The sequence below is a fragment of the Polistes fuscatus genome, unplaced genomic scaffold, assembly GCF_010416935.1.
Source record: "Polistes fuscatus isolate 324 unplaced genomic scaffold, CU_Pfus_HIC Scaffold3, whole genome shotgun sequence".
Classification (NCBI taxonomy): Eukaryota; Metazoa; Arthropoda; class Insecta; order Hymenoptera; family Vespidae; genus Polistes; species Polistes fuscatus.
In genome coordinates, this window is record NW_025113107.1 from 13,936,523 (window position 1) to 13,962,357 (window position 25,835).

The window sequence follows — 25,835 nt, forward strand, 5'->3', positions numbered from 1 at the left end:
TTTCGAATGATCGAATAACGCTTCTTTTCTCGAAAGAATAAGAATTAAAATAAAAAAAAAAAAAAAAAAAGATAAGGAAGTCAGCCTGAAAAAAACAAACGAAAATTGTTCGAAGTTTGTGATTGGCAACGAGAAATAAAATGAAAAATGAAATGAAATGAATTAATTTAGCCGCCATATTTGCTCGAATCGAATTTGTTTTTTTTTTCTTTTTTTAATTCAATCGTTTCCTTCGTCCCATGTCGGTGGTGTTGTTCTTCTTTATTTTATTTTCTTCTTTTTCGTTTTTTTAATTACTTTTTCTCAATTTTTTAAAAATACTAACAATGCGCGACTAAATGATCTAAGATATGATCAATCACATATTCAAACACACGTGATTACATCTGGTATCTCAAATATTCGTGAAGATTCGTTCATGAAAATGACATATACGTATATTTCTAAATGGTGTTAGAGAGTTTGATTTAAATGATTAACTCAAGTCCGCAGTATATGTATGTATGTAATTTGTATCTATGTGTGTGTGTATCGTGTATTTGATCGTCGAGTATTGCGAGTGAATTTTTATAATTTTCCATCGTCGTCATCGTCTTTGTCGTCATCATAGTCAACGTACAGTCCCAAAATTGTTTTCTATATTTGCGGTATTTGTATCTGTATTTTAGTCTATATAAATGTATAAAAAAGATTAATTATATATCTCGGAGGAAAGAAATTCATATTTGACACCTGCCTCCGGTCTTACGTCTAACATCACAGCTGCCTCTTTTGTTCTTTTGCTTCAGCATATTCGATTTTATATGAATTATTTATTTACTCATCTCTTGCACGTTTCTTTTTTTTCTTCTTTTTTTATTATTATTATTATTATAATTCGAAAAAGTACATTTCTTATTAACGAGATTGATTTTATTCGGCGAATATTATAACTTTGTCTTCTTTCGGCTTTTTATATTTTTCTTTTTATCTGTGTCTCGTCTGTCATCTCAAAAATCAATTCGAATCGAACGCCTCAAAAGTCCGACATTTTTATTAAACGGGGACGAAGAAAACGAATATATAAAACGTTCTCCGATCTCGCGGCTACACTTTTCTTATCGCCATACAACAAACAAATCATTGAAATATTTTTCTGTGGACACATTTTTTACGCTTTCATTTCATCGAGAATACGCGAGTCGATTTTTTTTAATTAAAGTTTTATTTCTAAGCTTGTTTGTATAAAAACGATACCATTTTGAATAGACCAAAGACGAGTCTGCGTACGCATGTGTACATGTGTGTGTGTGTGTATGTGTAAGTGTTTAAATGTATGCATATATTTACGTGTGTTTTCTGTGCATAAAGCAAACTATATATCATGGGACAACATGAATTCTGAATAAATACTTAATATTACAACAAAATCTTAAATATTCTTTTATAATGTCACCGTTATATTGTTTGTAAGAAAATAAGATACTTTACTTGAAATTTTTATATACACATATTACAAACAACGTTTCTTTTTTTATTTCTTAAACTCTTCCTCCTCCTCCTCCTTCTTTACCCACTACTCCACCCACTCCTCCTTCTCCTCCTTCTCCTTTTCCTCCTCATTCTCTTCTGCTTTCTTACACCTTCTTTTTTATATAATGCATAGGCAATGCGTTTTACTACACACTTCTATTATACATGCTGTGGAGCAAGTCTAACAGGTCCGCCCTATATATTTTATTTTATTTTATTTTATTATACTTTATGTGTGTTATTTTATAATATTTTTATTTTATTTAATTATATTATTTTACCCGCCCATATTTTTTACCCTCCCTCCCCCCTTTTATAGGTCTTACGCGTTGTTCCATCATTTTGAATTCGGTCAAAAACAAAAAAGAAGGAAAGCGTCGTGTAAAGTTTATGATAACGTAAACGTTACACGTTTATTTTTTATTTTTCTTTTTTTTTCTTTTTCAAATCACTACATAAAAGCTCTCCCACTTATTAAACTCATCTTTTGTATCGAGCGCTGGTCGATATTCTTACTTATTGTATTAATATTGTTATTATTATTATTATTATTATTATTATTATTATTATTTATTATTATTATTATTACTATTATTAATTATTATTAATTATTTATTATTTATTATTATTATTATTATTTTTTATTTTTTTCTTTCTTTTTCATGTTTTAAACCCAACATTCGTATCTAAACGTTGTTTCCTTTTTTATTATTACTTTATTGTAATATTTACAGAGAAATTTTGTTCGGATGCAATGTTTTTTTTATCATTATCCTTTCTTTCCATTCCTTTATTCCATTCGTTCGTTCCTTTCTTCCTTCCTTTCATCTATCTAACCATTTTGTTTTTTCTTTTTCTTAATTTGTTTAGCGCGCCATTGTACTTAGATACTCGACAGGGAACTTGGTTCGGTGTGCTATGGACGTTTCTCGAATGATCAGTAATGATCAATAATGATCAATAATGATCAATAATGATCGATAATGATCGATAATGATCTCTATCGTTCTCTAGGCGACGTTACCGAATTGAATTCCAAAGCTCGAACGAACCTGTCATTGATTTTGCAGTTTATTTTTTTATGCGAAAAAAAGAAATTAAAAATAATATATATTTAAATATATATTTATATATATATATACACACGATATATACGACATATGTATATAAAAAAGAAAAAAAGAAAAAGAAAAATATTAAAAAGTAAACCAAGTTCCTCTTATTTGTTTGTTAATTTTCTTTTCGATTGAGTTTGTTAACGAATCAATTTGTATGTAACGACACAAGACTCTTTTACCCCTCCCCCGCCCCCTACGCAGACTCGAGAATACGAAAAAGATTTATAAAATTTAAAAAGTAAAGAAAAAAAAAATATACACTTATATAAAATAGATTACAAAAAAAAAAAGAAAAAGAAAAAAGAAAATAAGAAGTAATTTATAAAGAATTTGTAGAATAATTAAAAAAAAAAAAAAGCGCATATAATAAAAGTAATATATTATTTTTGTTGGTGCTAATGCAGATCGTGATTTACCCAAATGACAATTAATTACTTATCGAGGGATAATTAATATCGAGATATAGGATGCCTAAATAAAAAAAAAAAAAAAAAAGAAAGAAAGAAAGAAAGAAAGAAAAAAATGAAAAAAAAAATTGGTGATAATAACCGCTAAGTTTTTAGGATCATCGATATAAACATGTACATGTATATTTGTATGATTATGAAAAATAAGCGAAAGATTCGATTTCGATCGAATCAACCCGGTCGTTTTTGTCCCACATCGAAGAGAGATCTTAAATGTAATGCTTTTTTTTAATAAAACAAAGTAATTCTAATTACGTAAAAACGACTAAGAGTGTGCTTCATAAAATTATATTCGCTTGCATCGAAGATTTTCCTCACACGCATAACCGCAGCACCACCATCTCATTCTTTCTCTTTCTCTTTCTCCTTCTATCTCTCTCTCTTTCTCTCTCTCTCTCTCTCTCTCTCACACACACACACTCTCATACTTTAATTCTATCATTTACTTTCTCTCACTTTATACAGTATATCCTTTTTTTGTTAGTACTTTTCTGAAGAATCATCCCATTTCACTTAACAAAAGTTCATTGCGCTTTTTTTCTTTATATGAGCGTCTAAAGAGCAGCACTGGTATCATCGATAAAAATCATCTGATCTGATATACAGTATATACATATATATGTGTATAATAATGTATATGTGTATATATATATTCATATGGTGATACCAGAACAGCTCCTCGCCTCATTGAATATTCTAAAAACTCCGAAGGAGTATAAGTCTATGTACACACAGAACCCGATACCACCGCACTCATCACACTAGAAAATCAGGGTCACTATAATCCTCCCCGCTCTCGCTACTATCGGAGATTCTTCTCCTCTTCTTCTTCTTGTGTTTCTTCACTTTTTCCGTCTTGTGCGCGCGATGCTTACGATGTTCCTTCATGTCAGGATTCATCGGGTGTATGGTAAGTTTGGGTACACGTGGAGACGTCGGAGTCGATGTCAATGTCGAGTTCATTGAATTGTTCGAATGCTCGATAGATGAATTCAGCGTCGAATTTGGATGATATTGAGCATTTACCAAAGAATTGCTCGTCACTGCACCATCGGTCAGTTTATTATCACCCTCGAGATTGGGAATCCTCGATGATTGGTTATTATCAGTATTACATTGTTTACCACTAGTATCACCGTCCTCACCTTCGTCTGGTTCTTCAGGATCGTACTTCAGCATTAACTGTTTAAAGTCCAAGTACTCCTTCACCAATTTTCTCCTACCCTCGGTGTCGAGTTCCGCAGTATTTACATCTTCCTGCAGCCTCTGTAACGTCGCCTTGGGTTTGAATAGGAGATTATTTTTACGATTCACGGCTTTCTCGTAAATCTTGGCCCCTTCAGATGGCGAATATTGACCAATTTTTGCATCGGAGAAACCATAAAGATCTTTTAGATGTTGTCTCAATGTAAGTAGCAAGAGGAAACCTTGACTGGCTGTAATGTACTCTCGAAGCAAAGTCGTATCGCTTGGTAATCTTCCTAGAATCGTTTCTTCGTCTTCCTCGTCGTCTTCCTCGTCTACCAAAGATAAGATATTTTCTGTACGAGGCTGTTCGCTCGACCCTACTATTCCTACCGGCTGCATAGGTGGTTGCATAGGTGATTGCATAGGTGGCTGCATAGGTGGCTGCATAGGTGATTGCATAGGTGGTTGCATAGGCGGTTGCATCAATTGCTGATCTCGGTGTTCTTGTAGCAGCATATTATGCTGCTGTTGCTGTTGCAAATGCAGTTGCTGTTGCTGTTGCAGTTGCAGTTGCTGTAACTGTTGTTGCAGCTGCTGCTCTGGTTGCAACTGCTGCTCCTGCTGTATCTGTTGTTGATGTTGTTGTTGAAATTGCTGCTGTTGCTGCTGCTGCTGCTGCTGATTGTGATGATGATGGTGATGGTGGTGATGGTGATGCAACGTCGATTGATTACTTCCTTCCTTAGGCAGCAAGGCTTCTCTAAAAGACTGCAGCAAGTTTGTACCTGACATCGATATGATAATATCGATATGATGGATGATAAATAGCGGCTCATCTTGTACCTGATATGTGAAATAAGCAAGATTATCAGCCAAGTACAACATTTGAGATAAACTTGTTTTGGCGCATTCATCGAATTGTTTTAAAAACGATAAAACAATCGCCCTTCTCTGTTGTTTCGTATTCCTTAAGATAGTATATAGAAAACCATTGAGTGCACCAGGAAATTCGCCCTCTTTGATTCGCATACCTCTTACATTGTTGTCATTCTGTAATATCTTCTGTAATCGAAAACTTAGTTTAATACCAATCTGTGACTTCATATGAATGAAGCCAGGGTACTTCTTCTCGATATCCTGCAGCTGTTTGTCTGCACTGTGACTTACAACTTTTTCGCAATCCGTGCTCATACAAATCAAGTAAGGTACTATTTGCACAGGATGCACCAAACCTTGAGTCAAGATCAATTGTATTACTTTGAGGGCAGCATGTCTAATGCTTATGTTAACATGTAAGAAAGATTCCAATATTTGTTTAATATAGAGCTGTATCACGGTACTAGCCCTTCCCGATGAAACATCTCCCATTTCTTTCAAGTTCTCTTGTTTTGACATCTTCGACCATTCCAAGTCCTGCTTTATCATTCTCTTTTCTTCCTCCTGAAGATATATCTCGATGTTATTTAAAACTTGAATTCTCATATGAACCAAAGCATTCTCAGATGTAAGAAAATGATGATAAAGCTCCATCAATTCAGGAACCATCATAAATTCATAATGTCGTATGCAAAGAGAACCAATAGCAGATAATGTGAAATGACGTATATCGTCATTATCTTGATGGACGAAATAATTTAATGTTTCAAATACTTGATCCTTTATGTTGTCTGCCAAACCCTCGATGACCTCCGGATCAGTAAAATTAAAATGCCTCAGTAGCAAACCGACTGTGAATAATGCTCTTCTGAAAAATGGTCTATACTTCAATAACATTGAATTAGATGGATCTTTCTCAAATAGCGATTTGTACTCCGTTAAATGGCCATAGTATTTCTTAAAACAGTCTCGTATTAATTTAAAGTTCCTCGTAACGTTGTTCACTATAGAACCTAAACACGACAAACAACTCGCTACGACCGATCTATCGTGTTGTAGAATTAATTTAACCGAATCCTCTTCTAACTGTGCTAAGAATGTTTCACTTGGATGTTCCATCAATGGTACTACTAACTCGAGAGTGTGCGCAACGCTACTTATTATTTGATAATCTCCTTGTGTTTGACATTTCAAATTTAGATAAGGCTGTAAAGTCATTGCATAATTAACCAAAAGTTGCGGTCGGATCTTCGCAAACAGATACAACGTAGTTAAACAAGCGACTAGTCGCTGCGACGATCCTTTCTTTTCTGATTTACCAACCTCTTCTAGATTAGTTTCTTCTAACCTGAGAACGTTTTCTATCAAACAATCGACGATCTGTCTGCATGCCGTCAACAATGCCTTAGGTGGTTCAGTTTGCATTTTCGTACTATCGTCTTTATCTTCCTTTGGTTTAAACAAACTAACCAGCAGTTGCTCAAACCATTCCAAACCCATATCTTTGCTAGCGGCCACAACATCGGTTATATTCATGACTTTTCTTATTAATGATTCAGAATCAAGAGTGGGTCGTTCTCTAACAGGAGTAAACCACATATTTTGAAAAACTTCCATAACTAGTTTCCTTATTCCTTCTTCATCATTCACTCTTCTGATCATCTTAACACAAATTTCCGGGATTTTAGGAAAATCTGGGCACTCCATACAAATGTCTTTCAAGATCTTAATTACACGTTTTCTAACACTGACACCTGTATCCAATATTCTTGCTAGCAACATATCATAATATTTATCTATTAACTCTGGTCTACTCAATACAAATTTTCCTACTAAATCGACAGCTGCTTCTCTTACAGATGTAGAATGATCGAGAAACGAATGTTTCACTCCTAGCTGCATATCAACTCTAGCAAGTACACTTGGATCAGCTTCGACGATCATAGTTAAACATTTCATAGCTTTCGTTCTAATTGCGATAGATGATTCTGTTAATACATGAAGTATTTGTTTGAGATAACGATCGAAGCTCTGGGAAAATGGTCTTTTTGATGCAAGATACTGAGATATGAGTTCAGCCGAATTGTAATCAATATAGGTTTGTAAAACGTCTGGTTTATTTCCTGTACTGTACGGTCTAATTTTGGAAATAATATATTTCTTTTTTTCTTCTATAAGCCTATAAGCTTCAGAATTTTTCTGCTCATTATTGTCATTTTCATCCGCATCCTGATCTTCAGCTTCAGAACCGCTTTCCTGATCGCTGCTATGATGTTTATTCTTTTTCTTAGCTCTCTTCTTATGTGTCTTTTTAGTTGGATTATTCTTTGATTGTCCTACGCGAGATTTTTCTACTGCACAGTCTCTGTACCATTGAGCCAAATAAAAGTGACGAGCACATACCAAAGCTGAATCCTTTGTTCCGTTAACAGCCAAATAATCTAAAAGTACTTTTTGTAAAAAGACCATCCTTTCTTCATCCTCGCTCAATCCTACGATTTCCTTGTCTTTCACATGATCATAATCTGTATCCTTTTGTTGCTCTAATTTAATGTCCCTTATGATCTGATCAATGGTTGACAATTTACATTGAGAACTGACTGCGTCTTTTCTTAATCTAGCTGCAACTACTCCAAGATAATCAATAGAAGCAACTCTAAGCGACATATCCGAACCTTTGTTCGAAAAATGTCCGACCAATAAATTTCCAAGTAAACTCAGAAGTAATTCCGCAGCAGGCCATTCAGGCTTATTCACTGTAGCTAATAAATCCTGTACAAAATTCTCAAATAATGGCCTATAATCAATTTCTTCTCCTTTACTTCCACATTTGTTAAGGAAAACAGTTAAAAAATTACCAGCTATTCTAGTCGCTGTCTCATACTTATTTATAATTAGAACATCAGCATCAATGAAACTAATCTTTTTTTCTTCTTTTTTTTCTTCCTTTTTTTCTTCTTTCTTCTCTTCCTTCTTCTCATCTTCTTCCTTTATAGATCCTTTTGATTGTGGTACAACATTGTCAGAGAGCACCACGACGCATTGAATAAGCTGCAATACTAATGCAGTTAACATTTGAATGTGATCTTCTGAATTTAGCCTATATGTGCGCAAACTTCTTTTGCTACTAGGAAGTCTTGCTATTGATGCCAAAATGTCATCTAACAATAATCTTCTATGCTTTTCATATTTGGTAAATATTACAGTGACAAGTTTTAAAGCGCTTAATTGAAGATCGCTAACAGACTCAACAAAAAATGGTGCTACACCTAATGTTGATGCATGAAGAACACTGGTATCCGTTAACACTTGAATATTTAATAATTCGGCGAGGAGACCAACCAATTCGTGCATTTTGTTATAAACTTGAAGTATACTCTTTTCCCGAACTTCCTTCATATGGCCCCTTTTTTTACGTCCACTAGAATTATAATTGTCAGTCTTGTTTTTTGTGTCTATTTTATAAACAGGGTCAAATGAAGGATAGATAGTGTTTTGCAATTGAAATTTCATGAAAAGAACTACTCTGTCAATTACATCTTCCAGATAAACTGTCTTCGGCATATTACTTGATGTCATAATATGTAAGGATATCAAAGAGGCATCTACGGCACGTTGTACCCTTTCCATAGCCAATTGCGTCCACAACTTACTTTCTTCGACATCGTCGTCAGGATCTGCTAAGGGAGATACACGTGCTCCATCACGAATGTTTTTCTCTAATATGTTTAGTAATCTAACCAATCTATCTGCAGGGATAGACTCCATTGCTCCTAAGGCTTTCAATTTAGCCGCTTCAGTACATAAATCATGTAATTGATATTTAGGAATAAGTAATTCTGGAGGCACATCACCATCTTCATCCAACTCTGCATTAGTTGCAATATCTTCTGTATTTTCAAAAATTGTTTCCATGTTTGAGTTAAATCGTTGATACGTATTAGTTTCCATTAATTCTTCTACACTTAATTTAGACAGAACTGGAACTAGCTTTTTCTCAACCTTTCTTATTTTAGCTTTCGAAGGAGAGTATATTCCTTCCTTCTTTTCATCCTCTTCATCGTCGTCCAATATTCTTCTTCTCCTACGAATTTTATCATCGGTTTTCTTCTTTTCCGCTCTTTCTTTTTCTTTTTGAACCTGACGTTCCTTTGCACGTGCTTTAAAATATTTATTGTGTTTACCTATTTCTTCTTCACTTTCAGATTCGCTCTTCACCTCATCACGATTGGTTATTCCCATTCTTGCTGCACGATTAGGAGATTTCTCAGCAAATGCAGCTAAGCTTTTCTGCATAAGAGCCTGATCTTCCACAGACAATCTATTCAACATAACAACAGGTTCTTTCATTTTATCTGTCGGCATAGTGGGCATTTTTAACATTTTGTCTGAATTGTTGTTTTGTTGATGCTGCATTGGTATAATATTAGTAGGATTTAAAGTATTAACAACATTAACACCATGAAGGTTTGGATATGATGTGGTCTGCGAGCCTGACAATAGATTTTGTGCCGCATTATCTATGCTTGGTTTTGTTTGAATATTCTCTATTGGTAAATCTATGTCAGGAAGGCCAGTAACTGGATCTAGTAGAAACTGTTGATTAGCTTGAACACTGCTATTAATATCCATATGCTCGTTACTTTGCAACGAATGATGTACTTGTTGATTTATCGCAGGATCATAGACATTCAGTTGCATGTTCATAGGTTGCTGTTGCTGTTGAATAGGGATGTTTGCACGCATTGGAGAAGTCATGTGCATATTATGTTGCGGCGTCATACCAGCCATGTTATGGTGTTGAGGCGTAACATTACCCACAGACGACAAAGGTGTATTAGGTGAGCTCATATGAGCTGGAGAATACATATTTGGTTGAGGAGCTATATTCGACAGAGGATTTGTACAACTGGAGTCATCCTGTACATGCTGCGGCGTAGTAGATGTCCTCGTTTGTTCCGTCATAACATTTCCTCTAGGAGATGGAGAAGGCACGGCAAAAGGAGACATTTGTGAAATATCTGCATGATTTTGAGGTGTAACTGGCATTCGTGGGTGCTGCGCGTGTGAGATACCGCTAGGTGGTGGGAGTACGGTTCTAGCTGCAGCAGGATGAGCAGGACTACCTTGAGGCGTTTGCCTAGACCCTGAAGAATTGGAGTAAGATGGTGAGAAGCGGCCATAATTTGCTGGTGATTGATTAGAATGCATCTGCTGAGTACCCTGAGACCAATTTCTTGGAGAATTATACTGAGGTCCTTTGAACACGTGTGGATTTAACTGTAGAATGGCTTTCAACAATTCCGGCGTATTCTGCTCTGATTCCAAGGGTTGTTCAGTATTAGCATAATTATCCTTCAATTCTATATGTTCCGACGAGGTTTGTGACAAAGAGCATATCAGCTGGGGTACTAAATTTTCATCTCGTACGCTTAACAATATTTGTGCTTCTTCTGCCACTCTTGGATGAAACAGGAGAGACTTGTTTGTCAGAGTTTGGGGCAGCGGCGTTGGTAGGGGCATTTCAGGTAACAAGTCAGTAAGACTGGCGATACCAGCAAGGGTAGTAATTGGTACACTCGGAATAACCCCATTCATTTTGAATTTGATTTGTTCTGGCATTACAGCCTGGACAAAAAATAGATTCAAAATCAATTCCAGTGTTTCTGTCTTTTCTTTCTGGTTTCATAGAACAATCCGATATATGAAGCACTGCACTAACATTGTATAAAAGTTCTACTCACAATATAATATAGATGTAAGAAACAGAATATATTTAAATGCAGCACTTTTGCCACATATACCCAAACTAATCATCGCTGTTATTTTTGTACTTGCATTTCCTAAACTTTTCAACACATTCAACATTAAACGGAATAGTATCTAACAACTCTTGTCAGAGAACACTAACACTAAAGTTATATCGGGAACTTAACAAAGTCTCTTTTAAGTTCCCATGTTGTAAAAGAAAATTTCAACCAAACTTTGATGAAGCACGTGGGTCCTCCAATAGTCGATCCATGTTTAGCAATTTTTTGTCCTATAACAGAAAATTTTATTCAATTAAAGTCACCATGCAGGAAATATTCAATATTAATAATATAATTATCATTTTATCATTCGAAATAAAAAAGAAAAAAGCATTTGTAGTTTGCGTTAAATCTTAATAAATTATAATGATTCCAATGCCATATATATATATATATATATATACGATGTACCTACATGATATTGTATTATATATAAAAGAAAAATAATATAAATAAATTAATAATTATATATATAAATTATCGTTTCGTACACTTCACAATTATGATCATTAATTTCTCAAAATAAAACTACAAAATGTGATTTAAATACAACAACAAATAATTAAAAATAATTAAAAATATAAAATAATAACAAAAGTGTTTTATAATTTTTATCTGAATTGTAATTAATACGAATATCACCAATTTCTAAACAAATTTGTTTATACTAAAAGTTTTGAAAGCGGAAAAAATGAGTCTGCGACATGGCACGTCACTAAAATTAAAAATAATTTCAAAATTAATTAAATCAATTAAATTAACATTATAATAACATGTTATATTAGTTTAAACAAATTTATAAAAAGTAATAAAAAATACTAAAAACAAGTAAAAGTAAGCGGAAAAAAATAAACCAAAACCTGACATATATGACGTTGATCGGGAACAATAGCACGGATATCAATAATTGATATTATCCATGGTAATATGCACTAGCCTTATTAATAAAAACATTTAATTAATCATAATAATATTAATCATAAATATAAATGAAAAATAATATCAGTATGTTAGAATACCATCTAAATGATTACCTTTCTTCGTTGAAAGTCTACCATCCAACATCACACATATGAAAACATTAGCACTGGATGATGTTTAGACAAGAGAATTATCCAAAAGAACACACGAGAATCTGCTAAATAACAGAATAAAATATATCAATGATGATATAAAAATTCATAGACGATTGTCTATGCCTATAAAAACAAAGTTGAAGGTATAAGGAGGTTCGGTGGTATCAATTGCCTTACCCCAAGCAACCGAGACGATTATTTATGATCTCAAATATACTATGCGTAATATAATTTTGGCGGGCAGAGTGTGCACATTAGCTAGAGCATCAATTTCCGATCGTAAATAAAGTTCTAATCGTTTATAGCGCGTTCTCCAAATAATTGGGTTTGACCGTGTCAAGCCTTTTAGCAAAAAACTTTTCCCCGTAGACGATATCCACTCAATTGTCAATCCGTGGTTGTGGCCTACTTGGATGGTCGCGTTTTTAAACCGATCACGAATATAAGCACCCAACTGAATATCACCTCACGAATTTCACTTGCATATTACACGGTACCGCGTAAACATCGCCATGTCAAATCTGGTGCATCGCGGGGAAACAGTATTTATAGTGCGAATACGAAGAAAACAGACACAAAGGCGTCCATTTTCCTCAAGCGAGTTAGCGGAAGTTGCGTAGTAGATATAGCCGAGATACAGGTATACCGGCGCTTACGGCGTCGCGTTTCAAATCTTACCGAACTGTTTGCATGTGAGCGATCTATCACTTTATATCGATACTTCTTTAACTTATTAAATATATCAATCAAAAAAACTTAACTAAATGATTCCCTAATTCTAATTCTATATTCTATTTTTAATTCGTCATTATATATATACTTTTTAAGAACTGTTAAAGCTTCCAAAGAATGGCGGAAAAATTTGAATTTTTCGAGAGAACTATTGCTTCTAATATATCATTGAAATATTTACGATTTTATTGTTTTATTCCATTTAATATTTTACTCTTGATGTAATATTTATTTATATTTATAGCTTTTTCTTTATTTAATATTTTCACTTTGTCATCCGTATACTCGTTCGATATTAACCAATCATAATTCTAGATTACGTGTTTATACCGATCACTCATCATAAATTCAGATAATTTCATTTAGAAATAAACCCTCTAGAGTGCGGGGTTGTCGCAACAACAGGAAATATGTAGGGTACAGGAGTGTAACTAAACTATTTTTTCTTTCTCTCCTACGAGTTTAGCCCCCCTGATCAGGCAGATAAATTGTACCGCGATATTACGCTTCGTATGATTTCTGACAACTGACAGAATTAAATGATTATTTCCGATGCGGTGCAATATGTAATTTTGATGTTTAATAAGACAAAGCAGAGATGCAAGACATTTGTGAAAATATTCGTACTGCTATTGAACATGGACGTACTGATATTATCAGATCCATTTTAGAAGCATGTAAGCATCACCAAATTTATAATACCCAATTTATTTCAACACCAAATAATCAACGTCAAATAATTTAGTAAAAAAATGTTCCTTTTTATGGGCTATTTTTACCGATTAATTTAAATGTTAATTTGATTTTTATGTTAACTCATTATATGTAGGTGAAAATGGTTCTATGGCTGAAGGAATAACAAAAGACAAAATATTGAATCAACCTCTTCTAGAAGAAGGAACTTTTTTATCATATGCATCCAAGGTATTCAGAAAAAGTTATGCGACTTTCTTCGACTAGTATTTTCTCCATCAATATTCTTTATAATTGCTTTAATATATTAGACAAACCAAGCGGATATCGTAAGGACTTTGTTGAACTGTGGAGCAGATCCAGCGATACAAAATGCAAATGGACACAATGCTGTTGATTTAGCATCCAGCGATGTAATACGTCACATTTATATTGAGGAATTGCTAAGAGCAACTGCTGCTTCTGAGTAGGTTTCTTGTTTATAGTTATTAAAAAAAAACAAATCAAAAAAGAAATTAAACTTATATTAGTAAAGAATTGATAAAAAATATCTACTGTATGTATTAATGTAATATTATTTACAGAATAGAGAAAGTAATACAATTATTAGACGCAGGTATACACATAAATTCCTGGGATTCGCAAGGTAATAAAAATACTCCGCTTCACTGGGCAGTTTGTTATGGAAATAAAGATGTTATTACCTGCTTGATTGGTAAAATTAGTTATACTTAATAACTTCTATCTTAATTATAATACAAAACACTGATAATGTAAAAATCCAGCTTCCTATTTACAGACCGAGGTGCAGATATAAATGCAGAGAATGGGTGGGGTGCTACGCCATTGCATGATGCAGTAAGTCGTGGTGATTTACCTATATGTCATGAGTTATTACAAGCTGGAGCGAATCCTCTTATAAGAGCTGTAAAAGGGTAAAAATCTTATTATAATATCGCAAATTTTGACATTTTATATATATATAATGTTAACAAATATTTTTGTAGAACATTTGCAGGAAAGACACCGTATGATCTTTCTCGTGGAAAACAGAGCTTGCACAGTCTTTTTCAAAAATTTGTATCCAATTTTACATCTAATGACAATGAAGCTATGCATAGTCCAATTGCATTGTTTTCGGAAGGAAATTTTGGTCAAAAAAGTATTTCGAGCAATATGAGCCAATTATCTATTGAATCCAGTAAATCTTCTGAGCCAGTATATGATATACCATTACAAGAGTCGGGAAAAGATAGTCCTAACAAAACTCCTACTGAAAAAGAAGGAATTTATAATTTACTCTGGCCACGACCAAAAACTATTTGCGAATTAAAAAATTTTTCACCTCCATTTATTATCGGCAAAGAACTTTTTATATCCATTATACAGGTATCTAAACATATTAAAATACTTATTAATAATTTGATCATACTAATTCTACATATTTTTTATTATAGGGCAGCGAATCCATACACAGAATATTAGATGTTTGGGAAGTTAGCAGAACGCATTTACTGGAGTTGGGTCATGATGTAAAAGTAGGTGAAGTTCAACCAAGTTCTGGAAAATTATATAATGAGAACAAAATAGAATGTATAGTGAACAAGAATTTGTTCAATGTTTCTCATGGCTATCAATTACATATTTCTCAAAACTCGATTAAAGTATGCGCTGGAAGTTTACCTGGATTGCATTATGCAGTATGCACATTTGTGCAAATATTACGTTTAAGTAAAAAAGATAGTACATCTGAAACATGCGAAATAGAACCTGTTCTTATAAAAGATGAACCAAGATTCATACACCGTGGAATACTGTTAGATATTTCTCCAAGAGGTCGCATACCTACATTAGAATATTTGTTACACATGGTTGACTTATGGTCATCATTAAAAATATCTCATCTACATCTCTACTCTAGACTAACATCAACTTGCGACTGGCAACTTTGTTATACTAAATCTGAAATGGTTACGATTGATAGATACTGCAGGTATATTTTATATATTTTTGATATATTGTTGCATCGATATAAAATCTTTTTTCTTTTTTACAGAGATCGTCATTTAGACTTAGTACCCACATTGGATGTTGATTCCAATCTAGGACAACATCATCTCATACAAATGTGGCCTGTTTTTCAAGAATTACTTGCCGTTTTTCCTAGTCTTAGTTATGTACATGTTGGACCAAGGTTGGCTAGTTTATTAGTTCAGCCTGAAAACTTAGATCAGAGTTCGTCTGTAAATGAAACAATAGAAACAGATATGTCGGAGGTATATAAATCGTATTCGTGCCTTCAGGAATTATGGCACATGCTAAATTTGAATTCGAGTACAACTTTACTACTTTGTTCCAATGGACTACATTCCAAATTAGAATTTAATTACATTCCTTCAAATATTATTCTCGTTGAATACGGATTTCAGGTATAATAAATATGTGAATTTTTATAAAATGTTATAAATAATTGAAAATTAAAAGAATATATGTTATATGTTTATAATATGACAGGCCGATTATGATTTTTCTGAATGGACAGAAGCATTTAGAATAGCAGGAGGTAATATTTTGTCGAGTTCAGGGACAGCAAGTTACAATAGCTTGGCGGGATGTCCAGCATCGACATATATAAATACAAAAAATGCAATCAAAGCTGCTCTTGAACAAGATTCTATTGGTATAGTGGTTGCTCATTGGTCCGGAAGTCATCATCTAACTCCTCACCCATTTGCTTGGATTGGATATTTGATAGCAGCAGGACTTTCGTGGAATCCAAGCACAGATATAGATATAGGAATTGAAGATAATTATGACGTGCCTGAAGTATTTGGATTAATTAGGTACTATTTTATTTTATTTCACTCTGTATATACATATAGTAGATGATCGGTTAACAAACAATTTGGGTAGCGAACATTATGTTTAAATGGATTATGTTTGTTAACCGATTGCCCATTATACATATATTTTTTGTTATTAAATAAAATATTAACACTTCTGTATTCTGTTATAGGCAAAAGCATATTACAAAATTACTAGATATTCACATTTTTCAAGATTCAGAATATAAAATCGGAAGTGCAATTTTAGAATTAGGCAGATTAGATACGTTAGTATTGACATTAAGTAAAAATCAATCAGCTAAAGATTTGCAGCAAATACCCGACAATCGTGGATCTACATTATACAGATTATTGACGGATCCTGATAATGTCAATTTGGAAAACCTACCAGCTGATCTATTTGCTGTAAGTTTACATCTCTTTACTCTTAAAAAAATATTAATTGTTTTATTGTATATTATATATCAAACTAATGAACGATCTTTTTATCTTTAACAGAAAATGACGAAACAGATTAAACGTATCTCTCATTCATTGTACGAAGGAAATTTATCTTCTAAATTTGCATCCATGGAAATTCAGGAACTTCAATTAACGGCTGATTTGATGCTGACTGCTTGTAGAATTGGTAGAACATTAAGCGTCGCTGGTATTAATCCTAATAGTAACATGGGTCTTCCGATTATCAATTTAGGAGTATACAATTTACCACCGACATTTAGAACTGACATAGCTAATAAAATGTTAGCTCATATAGAACAGTATAAAGGTTCTTGGTTACAAAGGCATTTACCTCAAGGCCTTCAAAGCTCATTATTAGCATTAACTAGTGCTTTACATAGATTTGTACCAGAAACATAATTTATTAAAAATTGAAAGAAAAAACATTTGCTGTTTACTTATAAGATGTATGTGTTACGAAGTTCCTCTTATAGAAGACTGTAGTAAATATTTACAAGATAAAATTAAGTTGAATATGAAAGAAATGTAGTTACAATACTAATATCTACAAAAGAAAACAAGATTCACTTACTACAGTAAACTTAAAATACAATAAAATGCATCATTAAAAGTTTATATTAAACATTTTCAAGCGTTAATAAATAAGTTATTAAGATGTAATGTATATATATGCATTGGTCATACTGCAAGAAAAAAAACGTATATTTAATTAAATATAAACATATTTACTAATAATTTGAGTTTTCTTTGATGCTATCTGATTACTAATAAATATTAACATTATATAAAAAGTAACTTAATATAACTAATATAAAATTAATAATATAAATATTTTAAAATATTTGTAATTATCATACTTATTCACTCTACGCACAAATACTGTGCTCAAGAATGATAATAAAAGATTGAATCTAAAAAAGGTAAGTAATTAAATTATTCGCTAAAATTATTAATGCATTTATAAGTCTTAACTTTATGACTCGATGTGCTATGTTTAAGAAAAAAAGAAAAATGCAAGCTAGATCTCTAAAATACTATTTCTATACAATTTTTTCTACTTATTTATAAAATTATGAGGATAAAAAAGATATAAATATAACACAATACATCAAATTATTCTTATATATAAATTTGTATTTCTTCGATTAGAAAAAAGATACTAGAAACTAGCACGCTTAATCTTTTGTCAAATTGGGAACGTTAATTAAATTATTTCTGTTCTGATTGTTCCATCCGCCCATTTCTAAATCGTTGTTATGAATCATTTCATTTTGTAAAGCTTGCAATCTATGAAATTCATCGATTTCAAATTGATATTTAGGCGTCGTAATACCAAAAAAATTAGCCAACCATTCACCAAGATAATCACAACCATCCAATAATTTTGTACCGATGAATGTTGTTTGATGCCAAGTCCAAGGTATCCAATTAAGTGCATGCTACGAATCAACGTATTTATTTTTATTGAAAAATAAAAAAAATAAATAAATAATTATAAATTATATGTGTATTTAGTTACCGGATCAATTTCAGCTACAGTTTTAGTTGCTTGCGACCTATCTACCTCATCTTCCGATGAATATTCTTCTAAATCCCCGTCAGAAAAATGCAACACACGTTTAGGACGTTTCTTCGCAATGGTTTCGCACTAAAATTCACGCGTTTTTAAATATTATAACCTAACACTATCAAAATTCGCGGAAGATACATCAAAGCATATATACTTGCGTGTCCAGTACATTTTCCTGCAAGACCACGTCAGTTAAATCACTTTCCCTGTTTTCTTCGTTAGCCATAGTTTGACACACATTACACAGTGTTTCAAATGTCATTCTTAGTCATGAGCAAAACACGACCTTGTATGCATGTATATGTATGCTATGTGCATTTTTTGCGCATGCGTGAAAGTAAATAATGCGCATGCGTGAAAGTAAACAATGCGCATGCGTAAAAGTAGATAATAGACAAGCGTAAAAGTAAACAATAGGTATGCATAAAAGTATATAATGCGCATACTTTCTAAACATTTATATATAGCAATTTCAATTAATTGTATGGATTACAAAGTACCCTACCCTAATCGTATATAGTAATTATTTTTAACTTTATTACATCAAAATAATAATATTTTATAGAAATATTAGAACAATTAACGGAAAAATTAATAAATGATAATATCAATATTATGCATGTTATTTTTAAACGTAGATTTAAAAAGCGTGTCAAACCTGTATACGAAAGTTCTTTTTTTTTTTTTATTTTTTTTATTTTTTTTAGTTGCAACTGGATCTTCTTTAATGAGTAACAAGTTTACTGTCAACTAGTGTCTACTTTCCATTATCATTTTACTTTCTACGCTGCTTCTTAATGTAACTTTCGTCTATATTATATTTTTTACATTCAAATATCTAATACGCTCCGAGAAAGAAAGTCATCAGTGAAAAACAATTACATTTAATCCGGTTATTTCTCTCTATTTATTCTACAAATTATATATTTATCTATAAATCTAGAAATTGTTTTCGATAAATGTCTTTTGTTTTATAATTCATCGTACATTTAAGAGACAAAAATAGAGAAATAAAAAGAAAGATAAAGAGATAAAATCGAAGTCACACATATCGATTTCGTTTTTTTATGTAGTATCGAAAGGTAGTAAAAGGCGGTCTATTCAAATTGACTTAATCAAATTTCAGCGAGCACGCGCTTAAATGGATACGTGCTTGCATGCACATAAAAGTAGAAAGTATTTGAAGGAAAATCAACGAATATATGCATGTATTTATATTGTGTGGAAGAAGTAAAAGTTGGGTGAAGAAAAAATACATTTTATTGTTTAAATAAAAAGCTATAGTTTTAAGAAAATATAAATATTGAGAGAAAAAGTATTAAATGTAGTAGCAATTATACTACTGACCTATTGCAGATAACTAGAACTAGTAAAAGTGAAGAATTAAAGCAAGTTGACTTTTTCTCTCTATGCTCTGTATGGTCAACCAGACCTATTCAGTGTCCCATCAATATGTGTACTTCAAGATCGCTTTTACCTTTCCGTAAGCAAGGAGGGACATTTCTCAAGAGGTATAAAATAGTAAGCGGCAGATTTGTGCATCAGTGTGCGCAGTTCTTTCTTAGTTAACAACTATAGCTTTTTCAAAGTTTGGTTTTAATTCTGTAACTAATTCTTATCAAGATGAGAAGAACTAAATTTGTAAGTAAACTAATATTAATATCAATAAGTATTAAATATTCATATTTTTCTTCGATAAGATAAGCAAAATGTATTATTTTTGTAGTATAGAATATTTGTGTGTTCCATCATTATGGCTCACGCATCAGCATCCACCGGCAGTACGTATTTATTTTTTATTAATCATATTACTTTATCGATCTAATGTTAATAATCAATTAATTTAACTAATGATCTCTACAGATTACTATTCTAAACCAAACGATAGATTTGAGCCAAGCAAACAAATCTACAATGAAAGATTTATGCCTGAAGATAGTATAAATCAAAAAAATATTAATAATTATAACATAGAAAATCAAGAAAGAGATTACGCTTTCAGTGGGAAAATAAATCAAGCAAATTTTGAAGTCAGTAATTTACCTTTACCTGGTTATTCTACAAATAATGGATTACCAAGATACACAGATCCTAATTATGAAAATTATAATAATAATTTTAATTTCGTAAAAGAACAATTGCCTTATCATTTTGGGAAATACTCTGTTAATAATAGCAACCAAGAGTATGATTTTGGAAAGTACAGGCATTTTGATTCATCTCAATTTTCAAACGACCATCAACATGAAGGATCTTTTCATACCGAATTTATATCTGGAAACTATCCTGCTAAAGTTCCATTGTCATTTTCTCCTATAGAATATGAACAAGATTCCGATATGATAGATGACACGTACATCAATAACGACAATCACCAATTCCATGAAAAGCAAAGGGGCAATAACTTTAATTTGAAAGGAAATTATAATTATGGGGATGATACATTAAAAATATTTTCATCTGATATATTTAATATGCAAGAAAATCAAAAAATCAAAGATCAAATTCAAAGTTTAAATCAAAATCATGGCCAAGCTTTTGACGACATATCAAGCTCTGTATTAAATAATTATAATTCTAACGTACAAGGCAAAGATGTTAATTTTCAAAAGCCTGAAAGATCAACTAATAACAGAGGAACAAAATACTCGTTTATTTATCCTTCCAAGAGTAATTTAAATTATTTAATAAAAGGGCCTAAGAAAAATTATCTTCCTAACAGTTATGCGAAAGGTAATGGAAAAGCAATAATAATCAAAGTTACTGGCTCTGGTATTCATCCCAGATATATTTATTCTACGAGACTTTATCCTAATGTTAAAAGCGATTTAAATAGAAGTTATAAGAAGAAACGTAATAATTTATTAAATAGGCCAAGAAACAAACCAATACCTGTTCGTTCGCATAACAACGATAATGTTAACAATGATTATGATGATTCTGAATCTTCCGAATTATATAATAGAAATAGCAAATATACAGATAGTTTAAGTTCTAATGCATTTGCTGCATACTCCTGATAAAAAATTTATTCAAAGAACTATATTTTTGTATATTATTTAAAATAAATATTTAACTAATGTAAGCAATGGAGATTTTATTATTTGCTATCATTTGTTTATGTGTTCATATTTTATGATTATACCTATATATGATTATACCTATGCACACATATACATACATTAATGTAAGCACGGAGGCGTTCTTGAAATTTTTGGTTTAGCTACAAATGCTTCTTCTTCTTTATCGCAGTTAAATTCAATTACATCGGCAGCATTATCAGGTAATTCGTCCCTATCATTGTTTATGTTAGTCCTATAAAATATGATAATAATATAGAATATTCTCATAATAAATATTTAACTTAATTAAATATAAAATAAAAAAAACCTTCAACTTAAGGAGGCAACAAGTCATAGGACACGTAAAATCGTGGAATTTCTATTGTCAAAAAATGTGCAAAAACTGTAAAAGTAAAATGTATAATGATTTCATTATTGCTCACTCACAATGATGCAATACTGCTGAATTTTTCTAGTCCTGCAAAGACAATCCAAATTTTTTAAGGCATGTCATAGTTATGTCAAATATTCTAGTATTATTATAAATATAAAAATATATAATATAAATTTTTTATACCTTTTTTATTTTCATGTGCAGATTCTAAAGTCATTGAAGACGGTATCGTCATTGTACTACTTTCTCTAAAAAAAAAAAAAACAATTTAGATCATTATCGATAATGGAAATAATAAAAATATTTCATTTAAGGTGATATGATGTTTGTAATTTAATAATACACAATGAATTACAAAATAATATTTTGAATTGTTACATCATTTCACCTTAATAATTTGTATTCAATTATTGACACACTTGGAAGTTTGCTTTTCAAATAAATATACTGTAACATCATCATCAGTAATTGCTTTTTTAAAAAGATTTTGCTTAAATGTGCCCACTTTTATAGAATTTGGATTAATTGAGTCTTTGTCAATTCGTTTTTCTTCTTTTACATACCGTACATTCATTGTATTATGTTTTTTAGATGCATGTAATTTTATTGTTTGCGAAATATTTTCAATATCATTTTTATTATTTTTATTTGAAATTAGTTTGCTTTTATTTAATTTCATTGTATTATTGTTATTATGATTTAAATAATGATTGCGATGATTCGAAAAATGTTCTAAATCAATATCAACTTTTGATGCTTGTGATTTATGTTTGATTCTTTCTTTTTTTTCTTTCCAAACGGATCTTCATTAATTCATTAAAATCAAAATATTATATAGACTTATAGTTATATGAAATAAAAATTACAATCAGAGATGAGTACCTTGGAATATGTTCAAGTAATAAAGATGAACTAGTATTACTGCAAGACTGAGTATGTTTTTTATTGTTCTGTAGTGGAAGTAATTTTGTGTCTGAAGATTTAGCCAAGACTTTACCAATGGTTATAGATTCTTTTTGAAATGCATCCGGTGTAATCATGTAACATGTTGACAGCAATACTTCTCCATATAATTCTGTTCTATGATTTTTAACAGGATCGTTCTCCTCCAATTCGTTTTCCAATACATCAAATTCTTCCTACAAAATTTAATATTAGTTAAAAAAATAGTTATAGTAATTATAAGATAATACTTACATTATCATTATCAGAAATAGTTTCATCTTCTATATCGATAGCGCATTCACGTTTGTGTACTTTCAGTATGTGTTCCAGATATTCCCTAAAATATTATTCAATAAAAATGATTCTATTTTAACAGTAATAAATTATTCAGAATTATTATAGTATTTTCTGTATACTTCATTTCTCCAATTTTATTTGAACATAATTCTTCCAATATGGATGAAAGATTGGCATGTTTTGCTTCATTGTTTATTTGATCATTTAGAAGAAAATTGTTTAATGCTCCATTAACATATGGTGATACCTAATATAAGTAATCATTTAATTAATAATATATAAAAACGCAACAATAATCATTCGTATAAGATTAATTTACTTACGGAAGGATGATCAATTGCCAGAAGCATTATAAGAGTTGATATGAGTAATGATGCTTTAGTAGATATTCTAATTTGTGCTTGCTTATGCAATGATAAATTCATTAAAAGAGCTGTCGCATATTTTAATCTATAAAAACTCATGGTATTACTTTCATTGTGTAAATGATAAATCAACCATTCCAACAATCCGCTATCTATCATATATAATCTTTGTTGCTTGCGCAATGATAATTTTTGTAAAGTTGATAGTGTCATATCATAAGTTAGAGAATCTACTCCATCTTGGTAGTTGTCATTGAGGCAGTTAAATATCTAACACATTTATTACATTGTAACTTCTGTAAACTTTCACATATATAAATATTAATGTAAATTAGAATAAATTTTAATCAATATATTACATACCACTTTAACCACTGATGAATCCATGGATAAATAATCTCTACCACATTGTAATGATGCAAAAGCATTTAACAATCTAGCTGCTGATTGTTGCAATGGATGCGGCATTGGAACATTTTTTGGTGTTAGTAAATATGGTAAAATTGATTTTCCATTATCGCTGGCAATCTGACCATGCAATCCTAATAAATCTCTACTTATATATTCATGTATAGATTCATCGCATTCTCCAGGTTGACTTAAAGTAATTTTCTGCAAAAATTCACCACCTTTATTATGCATGTTAATTTGAAAACACATCAAATATTTCTGTTACCCATCGTAAGGCTTGCAAGAGAAGCAATTTTGTCTTAACATTTCCATTTATTAAATGTAATTTAATCTTTTTAAAATCTAACAGCTTTGGTGATATGTTAATGATATTAAAATTAGGCTGAATATCTCGTTTATTTGTATCGTTGGACGGTTGTACTTTTACCTAGAAGTAAATAAAAATGTTGTACACATAACAAATTTACCTTTTAGTATAATTAAGAAAATTACACATACGTGCAATTCATCTCTAATGTTTTGATTAAATAAATCAGGAAATATCTTCATACAAGACTCTAACATTCCTTGCAGATCAACAGGTTGTCCTTTTACTGAATTTTCAAGAACTGCTGTTAATTCCGCAGCAATACTTAAAAGTTTATGATAATCTCCGTGTAATTTGTGAAATCGAGATTTTAATTTTTTATAATTAGAATGAACATTGTATAAATGTGACTTTGTTAATGCTAATTCTTGATTATATTGTATTAATCTTGGATTATATCTATAAATATTTTGATGATCCATGTTGTCTACCAAATAATGCTGCGGATAATCTTTTATGAAGTGATTATTTGTCTGTGTACCTCTAAAAAAAATTAAAAAATTAATTGTAAATATAAGAGTTACTTACATAACAATTGTTTAGTAAAATTTGAATTCAAAAAGGAAACTTACTTTGATTCCATATTATGTCTCCTTTCGTAGCAAATATTAAGTTGTTCTTCGCTTTGATTTTCTTCTAAGAAATCAGGTACGTTTCTGTCGTTCGGTTTAATTGGTGCATTGTTTTTGATAATTTTTTCAAAACTATCTTTATTAGATATTTTAGAAGGCACTGTTGAAGTAGTTGTATCGATTTCAGATATTTTATTTAATTCAACATAATCACTCATAATTTCTTCTTTCTGATAAATAACCTCATTAGTATTTGTTTGATCAAGTACGAAGGCATTTTTATAAAATCTTTTTTTTAATTGCTGACGATCATAATCGCTTGACCCATCATTGCACATTTTGATAATAAATAAATATTATAAATAAATAAGATGTTTTGCTACATAAGGCACATGCGTATTTCCATAAGAGTTATCGTCATATGAGAAATTAATTTTACACAAAGACATTATTGATCGATAGTACTATTTTACGACGATGACAAAGGTGCGGAAACATTTTTTTCTTTTATATAAACACGTTTTTATTGTTGTTGTTACGTATCTAGTGGAAACGCTGTCCACCATTTTGAATTCGAAGCATGGACAACTGCAGCGCCACGAATGGACAAAGTATGAACTACTAGTAATAGTTTTCTATAGTAATTTCTAATTCACTTTTTCTTTTATGTACTTCCGTATTCTTTGGTTGATTGTTTACAAATAGTTATACCCCTTTATGTTGTCTGTATAGCGCAAAAAAGTTGGCATACTTAACGCGATGACGGTTCAATACTATCAAAGAACATAGTATTTTATGGATTTCGAATTAGCAAATAGCTAGCAATTAAATGCATATATTAATTTTTTTCAGTTCTTGAGGTTCTATGCTAACTTTTTTTCGCTGGTCTATATGTGCATACAAAGTAAGAATTAATATAATTAATATAATTGATATAATATTTTGTAAGTCTTTTAACAATTATAAAACAACTATTACTAGAAATTATTGCGAGATAAAAAAGTTTAGGTTATGATTTATGTTTGCGCATATATATTTTAATAATTTAATTAATATATGATATTTATTTATT

The 25,835-nt window shown here is 31.2% G+C and overlaps 5 protein-coding genes and 1 long non-coding RNA gene across 9 annotated transcripts; 3 read left to right on the forward strand and 3 right to left on the reverse strand.

Annotated features, from left to right (window-relative positions):
- Nucleotides 1-3,369: 3,369 nt before the first annotated feature.
- LOC122520253 (nipped-B-like protein B) lies at nucleotides 3,370-12,650 on the reverse strand. Of its 2 annotated transcripts, none has more exons than XM_043640328.1 (3): nucleotides 12,225-12,650; nucleotides 12,006-12,106; nucleotides 3,370-11,201 (listed from the first exon to the last, which is right to left on the reverse strand). In XM_043640328.1, exon 3 carries the CDS (start codon nucleotides 10,781-10,783, stop codon nucleotides 3,854-3,856), a length of 6,930 nt encoding a protein of 2,309 aa, XP_043496263.1. In that variant the 5' UTR covers nucleotides 10,784-11,201; nucleotides 12,006-12,106; nucleotides 12,225-12,650; the 3' UTR covers nucleotides 3,370-3,853. The 2 variants fall into 2 exon arrangements, with proteins under 2 accessions (XP_043496263.1, XP_043496262.1); XM_043640327.1 differs by having other exon boundaries at nucleotides 12,006-12,109.
- A 540-nt stretch (nucleotides 12,651-13,190) lies between these two features.
- On the forward strand, nucleotides 13,191-17,190 carry LOC122520254. Its single transcript, XM_043640329.1, has 11 exons — nucleotides 13,191-13,456; nucleotides 13,609-13,703; nucleotides 13,784-13,938; nucleotides 14,057-14,187; nucleotides 14,272-14,407; nucleotides 14,480-14,861; nucleotides 14,930-15,465; nucleotides 15,529-15,901; nucleotides 15,987-16,315; nucleotides 16,489-16,723; nucleotides 16,817-17,190. The coding sequence occupies exons 1-11, from the start codon at nucleotides 13,378-13,380 to the stop codon at nucleotides 17,177-17,179; spliced, it is 2,814 nt and encodes a 937-aa protein (XP_043496264.1). The 5' UTR covers nucleotides 13,191-13,377; the 3' UTR covers nucleotides 17,180-17,190.
- Nucleotides 17,191-17,893: 703 nt separating this feature from the next.
- LOC122520256 (protein FAM177A1) lies at nucleotides 17,894-18,612 on the reverse strand. 2 transcript variants are annotated; one of them, XM_043640332.1, is made up of 3 exons: nucleotides 18,520-18,612; nucleotides 18,300-18,428; nucleotides 17,894-18,219 (listed from the first exon to the last, which is right to left on the reverse strand). In XM_043640332.1, exons 1-3 carry the CDS (start codon nucleotides 18,610-18,612, stop codon nucleotides 17,956-17,958), a joined length of 486 nt encoding a protein of 161 aa, XP_043496267.1. In that variant the 3' UTR covers nucleotides 17,894-17,955. The 2 variants fall into 2 exon arrangements, with proteins under 2 accessions (XP_043496267.1, XP_043496266.1); XM_043640331.1 differs by having other exon boundaries at nucleotides 18,505-18,612.
- A 161-nt stretch (nucleotides 18,613-18,773) lies between these two features.
- LOC122520257 lies at nucleotides 18,774-19,603 on the forward strand. Its single transcript, XR_006304495.1, has 2 exons — nucleotides 18,774-18,869; nucleotides 19,477-19,603. It is a non-coding gene; the product is annotated as an uncharacterized LOC122520257 (long non-coding RNA).
- A 280-nt stretch (nucleotides 19,604-19,883) lies between these two features.
- Nucleotides 19,884-21,370, forward strand: LOC122519420 (probable serine/threonine-protein kinase clkA). Its single transcript, XM_043638828.1, has 4 exons — nucleotides 19,884-19,991; nucleotides 20,077-20,131; nucleotides 20,214-20,747; nucleotides 20,832-21,370. The coding sequence occupies exons 1-4, from the start codon at nucleotides 19,974-19,976 to the stop codon at nucleotides 21,368-21,370; spliced, it is 1,146 nt and encodes a 381-aa protein (XP_043494763.1). The 5' UTR covers nucleotides 19,884-19,973.
- On the reverse strand, nucleotides 21,190-25,802 carry LOC122520255 (lisH domain-containing protein ARMC9-like). Of its 2 annotated transcripts, none has more exons than XM_043640330.1 (11): nucleotides 24,764-25,801; nucleotides 24,323-24,674; nucleotides 24,090-24,251; nucleotides 23,777-24,025; nucleotides 23,372-23,683; nucleotides 23,168-23,295; nucleotides 23,004-23,088; nucleotides 22,689-22,945; nucleotides 21,990-22,054; nucleotides 21,860-21,890; nucleotides 21,190-21,665 (listed from the first exon to the last, which is right to left on the reverse strand). In XM_043640330.1, exons 1-11 carry the CDS (start codon nucleotides 25,099-25,101, stop codon nucleotides 21,533-21,535), a joined length of 2,112 nt encoding a protein of 703 aa, XP_043496265.1. In that variant the 5' UTR covers nucleotides 25,102-25,801; the 3' UTR covers nucleotides 21,190-21,532. The 2 variants fall into 2 exon arrangements, 1 of the variants encoding a protein (XP_043496265.1); XR_006304494.1 differs by having other exon boundaries at nucleotides 21,562-21,665; nucleotides 21,741-21,890; nucleotides 24,764-25,802.
- Nucleotides 25,803-25,835: the final 33 nt, after the last annotated feature.